Consider the following 17,930-nt stretch of genomic DNA (forward strand, 5'->3'; position numbering starts at 1 on the left):
TCTCTTGGCTGTTACATCAATGTTCATAAAACCACAGGGTATGTCTCCCTTCCCCTGGCTTTTCTCAAAGTGCTCTTTGGGATCTCCAGTGTTCATCCTGTTCAGTCTACCTGCTTCAATACCCTGCCGGGTACTGTGATATGATGATGATTTCGGAAGGAAAAGTCATCATTATTTGTGGGTCCCAGACCCGTCTCAGTTCCACTTGTTCCTCAGGAGTTCCACCCTGTTCACTATCTTGCTGGGCATTCCCCCTTGTCGGGTTCCAGACCCTCCTTCTTAGTTTCTTTCTTCATTGCGGATCCCAGGCCCCTTTGTGTATTAGTTTCTTTCTCTCGTTTGGGTCTCAGACCCCTATGTGTATTAGTTTTGTTCCCTCTTTTGGGTCCCAGACCCTTTTTGTGTATGCCCCGTTAGGCCCCAGACCCATTTGGCAAAGGTTTCTCTCTCTTAGGGGCCCCCACAAATGTCCTGGGCTCTCCCCACCCTCGTCTGGGTGCTTACTGGTGTCTACATCCAGGAACTGCGGCAGCTCTACAGCAGCTCCCTGTGGCCTCAGGGCCTCCTCCGATAATTCAAGGGATTGCAGCGGCTCCGCAGCAGCTCCCTGCTGCTAGGCTATGCGGCCCAGGTTGTTGGTCGATCCAGCCTTCTCATTTGGCTGGATGCTCCGCCTCTTATCTCCCGCTTCAGCCTTTCCACAACGGACCTTCTGACGACGCAACTGCAGCCGGCTATCTTTCTCTTCCCCTGCTGTTCCTTCCTTCGTACAGGGTTCGAATCTCCCGGTTCCTCAGAGAGGGCCTCTCCGATTTGGAATTCCCTCTTCTGTTTTAATGATCGCTTGGCCCCTAGGAATCCTATAACAACTAGACCATTCAGTAGAGGTGCTCTTAATGCTTCCGTATTTCTTCCTCGTCCCAGTACTGATGTTGTAGACTCCTAGTGAGTCAGTTGGTCTCATCCTCGTCTCGGTACAAAGGGTATATAAATCTCTTGAGGGAGTCCACACACTTTCTCGTCTCAGTACTTCCTTCTTGGCTGGTATGGAAAAGGTACATGGGTGCAGTAGGGAAGGAACTGGTGGGAGGGGCGTAGGAAGGTTTGTCAGGCTTAGGTGGGCTATGGGGATACCGTGTTCTCCCCAGGTCATCACTAATCCCATAGGAGCTCCTCCCCTCCCCATGAGATTAACCAGCTGTGTACCACCCCTGGGGTACTATATGGTAGCAGCCTCACCTCCCTGGCCTCATGGGAAGGGGCTCCCCTAAGGGAGAAGTAACGACATCCGGGTATTCATCGCAGAAGTCTTTTGTATAGAGACCTCCAAATAAGTGACCTTCCTTGGAGCTACCTTCTCCACAATGGAGGCGCTGATACGACCATCTCCAGACCGGATAAAGTGGCTGGTAACGATGGCCCCCCTCCTTCAAGCCAGGAATGGGGGTTTCAATCCGAGGTGCATGCAACTACTAGGGACAATGTCCTTGTGCATACCATTAATCACAAACTACAGATGAGACTGCTGCAAGAATGCATGGCCGACAGATGTACGTAAATAACTGACACCTGGGACGACAAGGTCAAGGTTACTCTAACATTGGCTCAAAGGTTGAAATGGTGGCCATCCGCTCACATCTCCAAAGGCATGTAATTGCAGGAACCACTACGTCACAGAACTATGGTAACGGGTGCCTCCCTGCCAGGGTGGGGAGCACCTGTCGATCAATGCTGCGTCAAATAGCTATGGATGCAGGAGGAAGTGGACATGCACATCAGTGTCCTTAGGTGGTTGCTTCAATCATTCGCTGTTGATCCATGAAGCACCGGCAGGAGAGTTCTCACAGACCACACAACAACGATGTATTAAATAAGAAACAGGGGATGGGGAATCATGCTCCAGAGCACTTTCCCGGGAGGCTCAGCAACTATGGCAATGGGCAATCAACAACCACATATCTCTGCATGCTTACCAACTGCCAGGTGTCCAAAATTCGATGCCAGATGGGCTCAGTAGAGAGAACATGCAATGTCACGAAGGGAACTCAACAGCAGAAAACTCTTGAGTGTTCAGACAGTGGACTCAGCCGCAGGTGGATTTATTCGCAACAAGTCACAACAGAAAGAGTGTGAGGTTTGCAGGCAGTCTCATACAAAGGGGCTCAATGGAGGACGCTTTGTCAATATCGTGGAAAGACCTGTATGCCTAATGCTTTTCCTCCGATTCCAGTGATTCGCAAGGTCATACAGATGATGCGAACATACCTGTGTCAACTCATCCTCATAGCCCCAGCATACCCGCATTGTTCATGGTACTCAGACCTGGTACAGATGTCAGATGATTGCCCAATTCCACTGGAAATAGCTCCTGACATGAGTGGGGGAAAATACTGCATTGTGATCAACAGTCACTCAAACCGTTTGCGTCACTCAGTTTTCAGACACTTCGAGGTACCCAAAGAGTGTAGAAGAGTGTGCAGCCAGCAAAAGCCATCTCTTCTAACTGCTCATAGAAACATAAGTGCAAAGGGTTTTGTACATGGTGTAGGCAAGACCTACAACCACTGGAAATACGACCGAACCGGCTCCTTCCATACCTGTTGAGCCTAGCTCAAGATGGGCTGTCCCATGCATCTATCAGAGTGCACAAACAAGGGTGGGGTCCTGGGAGGGTCTATCTACCGGCCTATATCCCAGGTTATAGTCTCAACCAGAGTCTTTAGCTCACCATCCTTTCACAGAAGCAAAATGTCCACTACATATCAGTCTTTTCCTGCCCAAGGGCAGTCCATCACCGAAATGCCAGGCAATTCTCTGCTGAACAAGAGTACCAACAGCAGCCCCAAACATGTGTTTCGGCCTGGTTGGGCCTCGTCAGTGAGGTGGAGCTGTGCCTCTCTAAAAACAGTGAGCAAGGGTTCCACATATGGATTACCCTAGTAACTAAGGGTGAAAACACAAAGCTACTTAATATGCACAAACAAGGGGGGGTCCTGGGAGTGTCTCTCTACCAGCCTATATCCCGGGTTTGAGTCTCAAGAAATGTAAGGCCAGTGTCAAGAAATGTAAGGCCAGTGTCACAGCAGCTAAAATCCCTGGCTCAATTTAAGTGAAACAGCCAAATCACAAACATTTTAAATAATATTTAAACCACGTCCACAAGGAAACGGTGGTTTTGCCAGTTCTGCAAAACCACTTCCTACTTTTTAGTAAGTAGGAAGTCTTCCTACTCTTCTAAAAAGAAGCTATAGACCCAAGTCTAAGTCGGGACCTTCCCCTTCCTCGAATTCTGCTCAAGAGCAAAAGAAGTCTATTTGACTTCCTTCCGGGCATGTACATTCTGCTCCAACTATCAACAAGGAGCATACATCCCCGGTAGCAGGAAGGCTTTCCAACGTCCTCCCTTTCTGGAAAACCATTACTCAAGAGGAATGGGTTCTCGGTATTATTCAGCATGGTTACCGCCTTACCCTTCCAGCTATTCCACCTTCCTCTCCTCCAAAGCTCCAAAAATCATCCTTGGAGCTCCTGGAAGAGATCCAAAAACTCCTTTTCCTAAGAGCGTAGAGTTGGTTCCTCAAGGGAAAGTAGGTCAGGGATTTTACTCTAGTTACTTCCTGATCCTAAAGAAATCAGGCGGGATCCGTCCAATTCTACCTTTCAGACGTCAACCAATTTCTGTCAATCGAAACCCTCCACATGATGACCATTCCTCAGATTCTGGCTTCTCTTCATCCAAACGATTGGATGGCATCTGTAGATCTACAGGATGCTTATTTCCACATCCCCATCTACAAACATCACCATCAGTTCCTGAGATTCACAATAGGAAGGCCTCATTGACAGTTCACATGTCTTCCCTTCGGTCTAAATTCTGCTTTCAGGGTTTTCACAAAGGTTCTGGGGTCAGTGGCAGCCTACCTTCGGTTAAGGACAGTCCATCTATACCCTTACCTTGACGACTGGCTTCTCAAGGCCCAATCTCCAGAGGAATTGCTTCAGAAGATGCAATTAACATGCCATACCCTTTTTCAACATGGGGTTTTCCATAAATGTGGCAAAATCCCAGCTCAATCCATCGCAAAGGATCCAATTCCTAGGAGCAGGAGCAGTTATAGATACTACTCTACACCGAGCCTTTCCACCCCTGAAAAGGGTGGAAGCTATTCAACAAACCATTGTAAAGTTCAATACCCACCATACTCTAACATCTTAGTGGTTTCAAAAGCTCTTGGGCCTCATGGCCTCTCTGACAAACCTAGTTCCCTTCGCAAGGCTCCATATGAGAACGGTCCAATGGCATCTTCCTCACAACCTGAAGCAACACTTGGATTCCCAGGAAATGAAAATCCAAATTCCAAAACAAGTTCAGGACTCTCTACTGTGGTGGAACTCCCCAGAGAACCTGTTAATAGGTTTTCCTTTTCAACCTCCTCCTCACCGAATAGTCATAACTACAGACTCTTCAGAGTACGCTTGGGGCGCCCATTGTCTAAATCTAACAGTTCACGGTCTCCGGAAAAGGAAGGACCACATAAATGTCCTGGAACTAAGAGCCATATTTTTCGCTCTGAAATCATGTCTTCACTCACTTCAAGAAAAGGTTTTGAAAATTCTAATGGACAATACCACTGCAATGTTTTATATCGACAAGCAGGGGGTACTCGTTCCCTTGCCCTGTGTATCCTAGCAGAGAAGATTTGGTATTGGGCCATTCAAAATCACATTTTCTCGTTGGCGTCCCATCTGGAGGGAAAGAAGAACGTCATTGGAGACAAACTAAACCGGTTACAGTCTGCTCTGTACGAGTGGGAGCTGAAGCAGTTAGTAGCAAATATATTTCAGAAGTGGGGCCATCCATCAGTAGGCCTCTTTGCCAACCAGCACAACTCTCTATGTCCTCAGTTTGCAACAAGGCAAGGTCAGGATCTTCAATAGTTGGGAGATGCTCTACATCTGGATTGATCGAATCGAACACTTCATGCGTTCCCACCTCTCCCATTAATTGACAGAATATTACTCAAATTCAAAATGTCACAGAATCTGACAATGATTCTAATAGCCCCGTTCTGGCCTCGCCAGATCTGGTTTCCAGAATTTCTGGAGTTAGCGGGGACTTCCCTATTAGATCTTCCACCATCGAGATATATTTTGACTTAACAGAAAGGGCAGGTCCTTGACTCCTCCCCTCCATTGCTTAGCTTGAAGGCTTGGTTCCTGTAAAACTAGCCTTTTCCCACTTAAATTTGTCAGAGCAAAACATAACCATCATGTCAGCTTCTAGAAAAGCTTCTACTAAGAAACAATATTGTAGCAAATGGTTACGTTTCTGTCACTGGCCCTTGGACCAAGACGCTAACCCTCTAAAGGCCTCTATTGATAATGTCATGTCCTTCATGTCTTATCTAGTTTCCACTGGTGTCAAAGAAGACCTGTGCAAAAACTACTTATCAGCTATTGGTGCTTACCTGAATAGAGAACACAAGTGTTTCTCTCTTTCCCACAAAGCCATTAAGACACTTCGAGGGCCTTTTACGTTTACATCCCCCTATTCCTCCACCTCAGTGGGATCTCAATGTGGTTTTATCAGCCCTAATGCAAAAACCATTCGAGCCCATGGCCTCATCTGAATTTGAATTTATAACTTGGAAAACGGTCTTCTTAGTAGCCATTACTTTGGCTAGAATGATTGGAGAGCTCCAGGCTCTCTCCTCAAAGGAACCATGTACATTGTTGTATAAGGACAAAGTTGTCCTATGTACGGTCCCCTCCTTTCTATCCAAGGTGGTCTCCACCTTTCATTTAAACCAGGAAATATATCTTCCTGTTTTTCTTCCTAGACGCCATGCTTCTGCAGTCGAAGAAACATTATATAACCTAGACGTTGTAAGAATTTTAAAATTCTATCAAGAAAGGACCAAACTATTTAGAAAAGCAGACCAGCTCTTTGTTACTTACAGTGGCCCTTCTCCTGGCAATAAGGCAGCTAAAGCTTCCATTGCTAGATTGGTTGTCTCCTGTATCTCCAATGCTTATGATATGAAAGGGCTCACGACTCTGCAGAGACTTCGGGCTCATTCCACTGGAGGCAAGGCAGCATCTGTAGCCTTTACCAGGCATGTTCCCATTGTAGATATTTGTTGAGGCTACCTGGGCTACCCCGCTTGCCTTTTGCAAGCATTATGCTATGGACACATTTTCTAGAAATTATTCAAAATTCAGCCAAGAGGTGCTCTGCATCTTGTTTGCCTAAATCTCGTACATGCTGTCTCCTCCACCCTTACTTATTCTAAGGCTTTTTAGTCTGGTCCCACACAGTTGGGAAGGAGGGAGAGCTAGGACACCAGAGAAAAGAAAAATTACATTCATGGCGATTCAGGTTCTTAGTCCAGGCTCTCCCTTCTTAACAACACCCACCCAGCCATCCCCGACAGTACGCATATACTTAAATTCTACCGCCATCAGCAGAACCACAGGAACTTGGTGTGGAAGTTGGTGACGTAGGGGTAAGGTGTGGGCCTGGCTCAGAGGGACGCACGCGTGACGTAGGCCCTACAACTTCCAAAACTCTTAAAGTGACATCTATCTTTTGCAGCCAGCTTTTCTGGCCCACTTCCGGATGCAGGCGTTCCCCCAACCAGTTGTGAAGGAGGGAGAGCCCTGGACTAAGAGAACCTGAATCACCATGAAGGTAATTTTCCTTATTTCATTTAAGCAAATGTTGAATCTCTTAGGGTTTGTGCAAGGTATCCCACCTAAACTGTCAAAGACCTTTGTACAGCACCTTGGTAAACTGCTTCCTTTTAGCTCTGCTCACAGCGTAGCATACCTGGGGCCACTGGTTGACTGGTGGGTGTCTCCTCAAGTCATGGCCTTCACTTACAGCATCAGTATGCCTTTCTCATCATGCTTGAAGTAAAACTGTGAAGAGCGGAGGTGGGCAGGGGGGGTTCGGGTGAGTGGTGAAGAAATTCAGTTATTTTGATTTTTGAAGGCAGCCAAAAAAAAATCGGTCTTTTGGTTAGGCGACCTACAAAAATCGAAATGCTCATGATGGCACCCATGCTCCGCAAGCAGTGAGATGGACCCTTCCAAGAGGCATCAGAAGTGGGGATGAGCTGCCGGTGGGGCCTTGTGGGCTCCTCCAGGGCTATGGCGATTGCTTCTCAAGTGGAAGACTAGTGTGTTTGTGCCCTGGCAGTGGCGTAATGGACACAATTCTGCTCCGTGCATTTCGCTGGTCTGCTGCCCCGATTGTGGCTCCATGTTTTTCTTTTGGTTTCTGAGTCTCATCGGGGAGTGCGTAAATATCCACCAGGTGAGGTGAGAATTCTTGGAAGCACCCTTCGTGTCTAGCAGTGAAGAGGAATGGAAACAATAGAAGGTAAAGGACGTTCTCTATAAGCACCTTGATCCATTACTGGGACAAGGCTGTGAGACTGTAGGGTGTGTGAGTGGGTCTGGGCCATATGTCACCTGTACTGAGCAACCCTGAGCTTACTCCCAGCATAACAATGGGACATTTCATCGGTAGCAAATGGGTGGGCTCAAGAGATTGTCCGAGCTATAAAATGTGAGGATCCTTTGACGTTTGAGCAATGAAATGGGAAATTTCAACTGGGCAAAAAGCAAAACAATCCAATAAGACCAGTTGTACCATCCTCGGTAAAAGAATGAGGAACTAGACAACAAACAGCATTAGAGCTCACATACAACTTAGGCCTTGTTCGGCTAAGGTGTCTACCCAACACCAAGAAATTGGGGGGAAGCAGCTTCGATCCTCACGGTGCTTGTTGACGAAAGCTTGTGAACGTCCTGTGAAGATTAGGTGTGCGGAATACCTCGACGACGATATTTCGTTGCCGCAAAGAGTTAATGAAGAACTTTGGCCCAGCAAGGGCATCGGGTCGTCGGCGACTGGCGTCGGCGATCGGGACATGACCACGGCTGGCTGTTGGATCTTCAGTGGTGTCTTTGAGTTCTTCGGGTGGCAGGAAACCCACCGGCGAATTCTCCTCGGTCGTCGGCGACCTTGACTTTTTCCAGCCGGACAAAGTGGTCGACAGTGATGAGCAAGGAAGTCCTTGGATCAAATGTCTTAGGCAATGGAGCGTTGCGGCTCCGGTCGTTGAGCAGCACAATGTCAAGTTGTCCCCGCTTCTGGGCAACACACTTCGGTCCGGCTTCCAGCGGTTATAGCAAACCTGCAAACCCTGGTCAACGATGATGGACTTGGATGTCTGGGTGCTTCACTTCGGATTCCATGGCGGTTCCACTTCTCCGGTCGGCAGCCTTTCGTAGGTCTGACTTCCAGGGAGCTTTGGCAAAGATCTGGTGCACAATGGTCCCTCGTAGCTCGGGAAGAGGTCTCATATCCAGGTCCTCTCTTGGATCAGTTTCTTGAAGGCACAGCAGCTTTCAGATTACGTTGAAGGGAAACCACAGTTAACCTTCTTCTTCTGGCTCGGCTTAGAGAGTAAGCATGAGTTTCGACTTCAGCTTCTGAAAGATTTTCATCAGTAAGAGGTCCCCAGATATATTGTTCGTTCTCTCATTCACTCTGCTGGGTCACACTCAGGCAACCAATCATTTAGAAGAGCATTCATGCAGTCAGGCAGCCAATCAAGCTCACAGTGCATTCAAGCCATTCTTCTCCATCCAGAGACTCACAACAGGGAATGTAGATTCGGATAAGCACCCAGCCATTCAGCACTCCACACTGCATTCATACCAGTTTCGGGCAGGGCTGTCTCAGTCATTGTGCCAAACTCCAGATACTAGACACCCTTAACATGAAATGCGTATTCGTCACACACTACATTCACCCAGGTCCTACCCCATGGGCGTACCCACAACATAGTCATTGGGAGGGCTCCAGCCAGTCCGTCCTGGACTTCCCCATAATACCATATATGGAACTTCTATCCAACAATCAGTCAGGGGGAAGGGATAGAGCCAGGTCTTCCCGGGACTTCGGGAAAACTAGGTAACAGGCGATAGAAAGCAAGAGGCTACATGGGCCATCTTGTTTACTATCAGGAATCAATGGATTCCAATGGCAGTGCCTGGGTATCCCAAAATGGAGGATACTCAGAGCACCTGTCAATTCAGCATGGAGCTGCTACCAGCCCATACACTGCTCTGTGGGCCACACACAGGTGCTCAAAAACATACACTAGGAGTACAGGGTTGTGCCCCTACCCATGGGTGCCATAAGGGTATCCCAAGGGTCTGTTCACCACAACCAAAAAGAGGAAGAGCCGCACCGCCAGGAGTCCCACATGAACTCCTGCGTGGAAAACAAGACCGAACATACATGATAAAAAGACTGAAGGAAAAGGATACGGAGGCCCTGCCCCTCCAATGAATTTCCAGCATCAGAGTGGGCAAGCTGGACACATGGGTATGCTTGACAAAGTTAATGTAAACCTGTTTCGAGGGGATTGGGTCCTCCGACGTATTCCATATCTGACAGGTAATCACCACAGCTGTGCTGCTTCTTAAACTTTTTCCTGCGTCGATGACGTTGATGCGCCGTCATCGAGGACCTCCTCCGACGTCATCCGATGTGATAAGTAGGACGCAAGACGCCCGTAGCCTCAGTTCCGTTTTTTCCGCGAGCGTGTTGCTTCGTGAATCTCGGTTACGCCTCGACTCTTTGGAGTTCTGTTCTTCTTGGTTCTTCGAACCTGTTCGTTTTTGTGAGAAACTCCTTTATAAGAAGATGTCTTCTACTTCATCTTCGACCCCTCGTCCGGGCTTCAAGAAGTGCGGGGAGTGTGGGTCCAAGATGTCGGTGACGGACTCGCACGACGCCTGCCTCTGGTGCCTCGGGTAGGCCCACGACATGGATGACTGTATCGACTGCCAGTCGCTCACGTCCAAAGCCTTACGTTCAGTTGTCGGTAGGTCGGGTGTCCAAGCCCCGGAAGTCGAAGTCTGCGGGGCTTTCGACTGATGATTCGAGGTGACTCTCCGCGTCGTCGTCGGAAGTCTCGTGGGTCTCCTTCTAGGAGTTGGTCCCGCCACTCCTCGGCCTCTTCGAGGCATTCACGGAAGCGCCGACAGCGGTCGTCTTCCAGGTCCTCTTCTGAGGACTCTGCCCGGCACGTCGCTTACCCCACCAGCCGTGCAACGCCAGAGGAATGGGCTTCCTTCGGGAAGAAAATGCTGGCGATTCTCGAGTCGCAGGGTACTAAGCCGTCCGCGCCCCCGAGTGGGGTCGGCCGTGAGAGGTCGAGAGACACCGCTCGCAAGAGTGGTCTGCACGAGTCACAAGAGAGGTCCCGTTCGGACAAGGGGACTCGTTCTCGACGTACCCGTTCCAGATCCCGGTCCTCGACGCGTTCGAGACCGTGTGCACCTGTGATGTCTTCGAGGAAGACATCGACGCCTGAGGCGTCGAGGGCATCGACAGGCTTTCTCGAGGCTCCGGCTCCGAGGAAGTGTTCGAAGCCGTCGACGCTCTGGTCGTCGAAGGACACGCTAGGAGCTCCGGCTTCGAGGACTGTGTCGACGCCATCGATGCTGGCGGCGCTGCATCTGACGTCGGCGCCGATTTACTCGACGGCGATCCTCTCGGCGCCTATGCCTGTTCTCTCGACGCCGGCGCCGATTCACTCGACGCCTTTCGAGGCCGGGGTGTCGGAGGTACCCCGTGGCACGGGGAAACCCCCTAGAAAGGCTCTGGTTAAGAGCAAGCACTCTCGGGTGCCTTCTTTTCACCACCTGGAATATATTTTTTGGAGGTGGATGAGGATTCTGATGGCCTGGTTCCTAGTCAGGTTCCAGATGAGATGGTCTCGGGCCATAGCCAATTTGACGATTTGAGGCAGTCACTGCATGATGCCAGTAGACTGGACACCTCTCCGGAGGTGGAGTTTTGTAGGCCTGAGCCTGGCTCATGCCAATTCCTCGTACCGGCGCCTTATGGCTAGGGTCTCCGAGTACTTGGGATGGTCCGCTCCCCCAGGGGTGTTTGTGTAGGATGATCTCACGGACATCCTTGATTTTGGTCCCCCAACTGACCCGGTACTGCCGTTTCATATGGCTCTACAGAGAAGGGTGGCGGCGGCTTGGACTGCTCCGGAGAGTCTCCCGGCGGTGGGCAGGTCCTTGCCGCGAAAATACCGTCCAGCCAGTAGCGACCCCTGCTACTTGACCAGGCACCCCACTCCGGAGAGTTTGGTGGTGCAGGCAGCCACGGCCCCGGCAAAGCAGGCGTCGTACCCTACCATCCCTCCTGATAGGGACGACAAACGTTTTGATGGCTGGGCTAAGAAAGTGTTTTCTTCGGGTGGTATGGCGCTTCAGGCGGCCAACTCCATATGTGCCTTGTCTCGTTTCACACACACTCTGTGGAACTGTGTTGCGTTAGCGGCTGAACAAATTCCCGAAGGGGACGAACGGGATGGTTTCCTTGCTATGGTCCAGGATGGTAAGGATGCCATGTGTGAGTCCGTTCAGTCGGGTTTGGACATGGCTGAATGCGTCAGCAGGTCCATGGCGGCGAGCACCGTGATACGCAGGTTTGCGTGGTTGCGGAAGTCGGGGTTTGCTCCTGATGTGCAGTCCCGGCTCCTCAACATGCCCTTTGACGGTGAACACCTTTTTGGCAGCAAGGCTGACGAGAGCCTTGAGAGGTTAGAGTCCTCCAAAGCTGCAGCGAAGAAGTTGGGCGCTGCAGTTCGCCAACCTCTGCCTTTTCGTCCTAGGGGACAGCAATGGAGGGGTGGTTCCTTTCGCTATTACTCGTCCTTCAGTAAAGCGAGAGGAGCTAGCAGTCAAAGAGGCCAACGCAGGGGTCCCAGAGGTGGACGACAGGGTACCCGTGGTGCCAAGGCTGCTCGGGCAGTTGCCTCTTTGCCCTCAGGTAACGCCGCAGCCGCTACCACTCAGTCATGAGGCCATGTCCCATGGTTCGCCGGTTGGGGGAAGGCTGGCGCAGCATCTTGTAGAGTGGCATGCCATTACTTCAGATGTGTGGGTTCTGGAGATCATAACCCACGGCTACTGTCTTCCCTTTCGGCAGAGGCCTCACGACAATCCACCAGGGAACCTCTTTGAAGAGTCCGGATTCGCTCCTTGCGCAGGAAATTCAAGCCCTGCTGGAGAAAAGCGCCATAGAACTGGCGCCTGTAGCGGAGAGGAACAAGGGATAGTATTCCCCTTATTTTTTGATTTCGAAGAAAGACGGGGATTGAGACCCATCATGGACTTGCGCGGTTTGAACAAACTCCTCAGGAAGGACAAGTTCAAGATGGTTACTCTTTCAAGTCCTCCAGGCCCTTCAGCTTCAGGACTGGTTGGTGTCTCTCGACCTCAAGGATGCTTACTTCCATGTGCCGATCCTAAGTACCTGAGGTTCACGGTTGGCGACTCGCACTTTCAGTTTTGGGTCCTGCCGTTCGGATTGACCTCTGCCCCGAGGGTTTTCACCAAGCTCATGGTGGTGGTGGCAGCGCATCTCAGGCAAGGGGGGATTCACGTCTACCCCTACCTGGACGATTGGTTGATCAGGGCGCGCTCTCCCGAGCAGTTCCTGGATCATCTGTCAATCACCTGCCACTCCCTTCACAGGCTGGGCTTCTCCCTCAATTTAAAGAAGTCCCATTTGACGCCAACACAGCGGCTCCAGTACATCGGAGCAGTGCTCGACACTTCCCTGGGGCAGTGTTTTCCTCCCCAGGTGAGGGCTCTTCACATTCAGCAGATGGTGCACAAGTTTCAGCATGCCCAGACGCTCCCAGCGTTCGAGTTCTTGAGGTTGCTCGGCCTCATGGCATCCTGCATTCTTCTGGTGCCAGAGGCTCGCCTGCGGATGAGATCTTTGCAGTGGGCACTCAAGATGCAATGGTCGCAGTCCTCCGGCAGGATGTCGGACCCGGTTCAGGTGCCGCCCTCGGTCGCCCAGGACCTTCTGTGGTGGGCCGTCGAAGGCAACTGGATGAAGGGGGCTCTGTTTTGGCTTCCCTGGCCGGAGGTGACGATCGTGACGGATGCATCCCTCACGGGATGGGGAGCTCATGCCAACGAGCTGACAGTCAGCGGTCGTTGGTCTCCGTCGGAGTCCAGACTCCATATCAATCTGTTGGAGCTGAGGGCCTTCAGGCTAGCCCTGAAAGCTTTTCTACTGACTGTGCGAGGAAAGAATGTCCTGATCCTGACGGACAACCCAGTGGCCATGCACTACCTCAACAAAAAGGGGGGGCAGGGTCACTTCTTCTGTGCAGGGAGGCGATGCAGCTCGAGTTCTGGGCCATCCAGCAGGAAGTTTCGATCTCGGCAGTTCATCTGGCCGGAGACGAAAACATGACGGCGGACGCTCTGAGCAGGCAGAGCACGATCTCTCACGAGTGGGAGCTGGCTCAGGAGATTCTCCTGGAGATCTTCGCCCTTTGGGGGACCCCTCAAGTGGATCTCTTTGCCTCCAGTGTCAACCAGAAGTGCGAGAGGTTCTGCTCGCGGGAATTTCCTCCAAAAGGAGCCTTGGGAGACGCGTTCGTGGTGGAGTGGTCATTCCCACTGCTGTACGCGTTTCCTCCAGTCCCCGTCATCCCGCAAGTGCTGCGGAGGTTACGGAAGTTCGGTTCCCGGATGATCCTCATTGCTCCGGCGTGGGCTCGGAGGACGTGGTACCCGGACTTTCTCGACTTGTCCATCTGTCCTCCACGTCGTCTTCCCTACCGAGACGATCTGCTCTCACGGGAGGGGGACAGGTTCTCCATCCAGAGGTCAGATCCCTCAACCTTCACGCTTGGCTTCTGAAAGGTTGAGGTATAAGGATTGGGACCTCCCTGAAGAAGCGATGGAGGTGTTTCTCTCGGCCTGACGGCCAGCAACAAAGTCTCTGTACCGTTGCCATTGGCGTAAGTTCTGCGACTGGTGCAGAGTTCAGAATGTGGATCCTTTTGCATGTGACATCCCCATGGTTCTGTCCTTTTTACTTTCTTTGGCCCACAGGGGCTTGCAAGTGGGTACCATTAAAGGTTACCTTGCGGCGCTGTCCATCTTTAAGCGCTCGTCTGAAGAGTGTTCCTACTTTAAAATCCCTTTTAATTTCACCGTTTCTAAAAGGGCTCAATAATGTGTTCCCTCCATCACCTTTCCTGGTGCCCGGTTGGGATTTAAACCTTGTTCTCAGGTTTCTAACGGGTGCTCCCTTTGAGCCTTTGCACTCTTGTCCTTTGAGACTGTTGACTCTTAAAACTGTATTTTTAGTTGCGGTCACTTCCGCTCGCAGAGTGAGTGAGTTACAGGCACAGTTACAGGCACTTTCAATTAAGCCTCCCTTCACTGTTTTCCATAAGGACAGGGTTGTCCTTAGAGTCCGTCCTTCTTTTCTTCCGAAGGTAGTGACGGAATTTCATTTGGCCCAGAAGGTTGTTCTTCCGGCATTCTATCCTCCTCCGCATCCTGGTAAGGAAGAGGAGAGGCTCCATAGGCTTGATCCTAGGAGAGCTTTAAGCTTTTATGTTTCACGCATGTCCCGGGTCAGAGTGGACGATCAACTCTTTATTGGTTACGCTGGAAAGCGTTTGGGACAAATGTGACGAAACAGACTTTGTCTCGCTGGATTATTTTGGCCATCTCGGAGTGTTACCGCTTGGCGGGTAAGGACCCACCGGCTGGCTTGCGGGCCCTTTCTACCAGGGGTATGGCTGCATCTACTGCCCTGCAGAGGGGTGTTGTGATGCAGCCACCTGGGCTTCATTACATATATTTGTACGTCACTATTCCCTCGATTCCATCCGAGGACAGGATCTGGCCTTTGGCAAGGCGGTCCTTTGCTCTGCTATTTGATTGGCAATTCTAAATTTTGATTCTAAATTCTTTCCCTCCTCCTTGCTCTGGTACTGCTTTGGGAGTCTGTCATAGATATGGAATACGTGGGAGGACCCAATCCCCTCGAAGAACAAGTTACTTTCTTACCTGGTAACGTTCTTTCGATGGGATGGTGCGACGACATATTCCATATCGCTCCCTCCCTACCTTCCCCGCTGCAGAATTTCTTTTGCGATTGCAGCTTACGTTCCGCAAGGGTTTGTGTCTGACTGGCAGTAGACTAATGTCACACGTTCTGGGGGGAAAAAACTACAGCTGAGGCTACGGGCGTCGTGCGTCCTACTTATCACATCGGATGACGTCGGAGGAGGTCCTCGACGACGGCGCATCGACGTCGACGCCGAAAAAAGTTTCCGAAGCAGCACAGCTGTGGTGATTACCTGTCATAGATCTGGAATACGTCGTCGGACCATCCCATCGAAAGAACGTTACCAGGTAAGAAAGTAACTTGTTCTTCTGTACATTTATTTTCAACGAATCAGCAGACCGATTGTTAGTGTAGATTTTACTTTACCATTTTATTTTATATTGTTCAAAATATCCTTTTTTACCCAAATAAATGTTATCTGGTGATACTCGTGCAAGGAAATATAGTAATCTAAATATGTTGAAAACATTTTATTTTCAAATATTAGTTCTTGGGGATGTCTCCACTTTCTACTAGGTGTTATCTTACTGAAACATCAGATGAATATAATGTTTATATGGATTTCTGTCTTACTACAGTCTGAGGAGGAAGCGGGTGATGGAGAGCAAGAAGAGGATGTGTTGACGAAAAGTACAGACTGGGTATCAGACTGGTCAAGCAGACCTGAAAACATCCCACCAAAGTAAGTGGAAACTTAACTGTAGTCGAGTGAGATAAATTAATTACTGTAGAACAAAGACAATCATGCGGAAGTGGGAAGCCTTAAAAAAGACTAATATTGGCTCAAGGGGGGCTTAAAGGGAGAAAGAGCATAGACAGGCACTCCAAAGGCAAGAGTTGAGCTAGGGGCAAAACAAGAGAGGTAAAGGGAAAATAGATTTTTAGTAATGATAATAAAATTAGGTTTTTATATAGTACTTCATTTCAGAGTCCTCCTACCTTAAAGCACTGTATTAGGTGGTGGAGTTAACCAATGTTTTGCTACTCGTGGCGGGAAAGATTAGAAAATACCCACAAGCTAATGTTACCTGGTTGATATCTGCAAGTGCAAGTGACAGAAGCTACGGGGAGAAAATATAACAGAGAGATCAAATGTTATGCTGTGATTAGGTGCAAAAGATAATGGAAGAGGATGGGAAGGCATGAAGTGGAAGTAAATAGAAGTCAGAGGGAGGAACGTAAGGAGAAAGTGCAGTGAAAAACATTTTGGTTTATTTATTCGTATTTATTTATTGAATATTTATAAGGCGCGCTATACAGCAAAAAGTGTTTCCAGGCGCCACAAGACAAAAAAGGGGTAGGGGGGAGCAGGGGGATGTATACAACAATAATAGTCCTACTAGGCCCTGTGACACTCAGTTTGTGCTAGTGCGAAAGGTGGCTGAGGGGGAAAGTGCCATGGGATCACTGGGTAGACCGCCTTCTAAGTGCGAGGATGGGTGTGGACTGCCATCTAAGTGCGAGGACAGGGGGAGGACCAGACTCATTAGAGATGCCCATCTCATCAGACTAGTCAGGAAGGGGGCCTGGAAGGGAAGTGCTAGCTGGGGGTGTGCTGGTAGACTGAGCAGAAAGGGCCTGGTACTCTGTGTGACTCATAAGTGACCAGGCTGACAGTTGCAATGACAGATGGGCTGTTAGCAAGGGAGAGGGAGAGGGAAGGAGGTAGAGAAGAGCAGGGTCTTGAGAAGCTTCCGGAACTTAAGAAGGTACGGCTCAAGTCTGAGAGGGGCAGGAAGGCATTGGCAGAGGGAGGCACCTGATGAAGAGGGAGATCAACCCCCCACACTCTGCTCTGAAAAACATCTTATCTGCAGAGAGTTGGAGCTAGAGGACCGGAGGGCTCTAGCAGGGAGGTATTTGGGGAGAGAGAGTTGGATCTAGCAGGGTCCCTGGCCCAGAAGGCCTTGTGGATAATGCAAAGGATCTTGAATTTGATCCTTGCAGGTACCAGGAGCCAATGGAGAGATTTAAGGGCTGGAGAGATGCAGTTCCTGGGCTTGAATCCAAGGATAAGTCTTGTGGCCCTATTCTGGATTAGTTGGGCGAAGAGAGGAAAGAGGTAGATTGAGGAAGAGGCTATTGGAGTAGCCAAGCCTAGAGCGACCAGAGGTCTGGGGACATTGAGGTACTGGGGGAGGGTAGAAAAGGGGAGGAGGTGAAGCTGAAAGTGGGCCATTTTGCCAAGGTCCGTAATGTGTGGGATGAAGGAGAGAGAGGAGTCAACGATGACCCCAAGGTTTTTTGCCTCACAGGATGGTGAGGGGATGGAGCCCAAGGAGGGCTGCCAGAGACTGGGAGGGAAACAGGGAGCAGTGGTCCCAATAAGAAGGATCTCTGTCTTGCTGGCATTAAGACAGAGATCATTAGACTTGCGCCATGTCTGAATAGCAGTCAGTCGGGAATCGGAGAGGAAGAAGAGGAAGGAAGCTTGAAGGAGAGCCGAGTGTCATCAGAAGAACACTGGAAATGAGGAGAGAAGGAGATCGGGTGGGCCATAGGGGCAGGGTAGATGTTGAAGAGCCACAGCAATAGGATAGAGCCCTGATGGAAGCCACTGGTAGAGAGTGAGATGGATGAGTCAAAGAAGAGGAGGGAAGTTTGAAAGAGAGCAGAGTGTCATCCGCATGAGTAATTAAAGTGAAAGGAATGCTGGAACATCCAAAGCTGGAGGGATAGTGGGCTGAACCAAATATCAGTGCTTGTTTAGCATAGTTTGGAATTATATGTAATTTTAATGTGGCTTTACAATTAGATTTTAAGTCAAAATACTATAAAATACTCCTATAATTAATAGTCTGCATGTTTCGCGCATATGGCTGCAGTACTTCAAATCTGTAAAATAGTAATTGCTGTTTGATCCAAGGTAGAAACTGTCTGAATCCGAAGTTGAAATGGGTAAAGCAGTACCCTAATCGTTAATGGTGAGCGGTTCAAG

The 17,930-nt window shown here is 49.9% G+C and overlaps 1 protein-coding gene across 2 annotated transcripts in view; it reads left to right on the top strand.

Annotated features, from left to right (window-relative positions):
- Nucleotides 1-17,930, top strand: part of BNIP3L (BCL2 interacting protein 3 like) — a 327,918-nt gene that overhangs the window by 186,449 nt on the left and 123,539 nt on the right. For both annotated transcript variants that reach the window (XM_069618854.1, XM_069618855.1), the window contains exon 4: nt 15,571-15,674. In XM_069618854.1, the coding sequence (XP_069474955.1) occupies nt 15,571-15,674 (104 nt within the window). The remainder of the gene's footprint in view (nt 1-15,570; nt 15,675-17,930) is intronic.

Source organism: Ambystoma mexicanum, chromosome 10 (genome assembly GCF_040938575.1).
Source record: "Ambystoma mexicanum isolate Mex_15411 chromosome 10, UKY_AmexF1_1, whole genome shotgun sequence".
NCBI classification, from domain to species: domain Eukaryota; kingdom Metazoa; phylum Chordata; class Amphibia; order Caudata; family Ambystomatidae; genus Ambystoma; species Ambystoma mexicanum.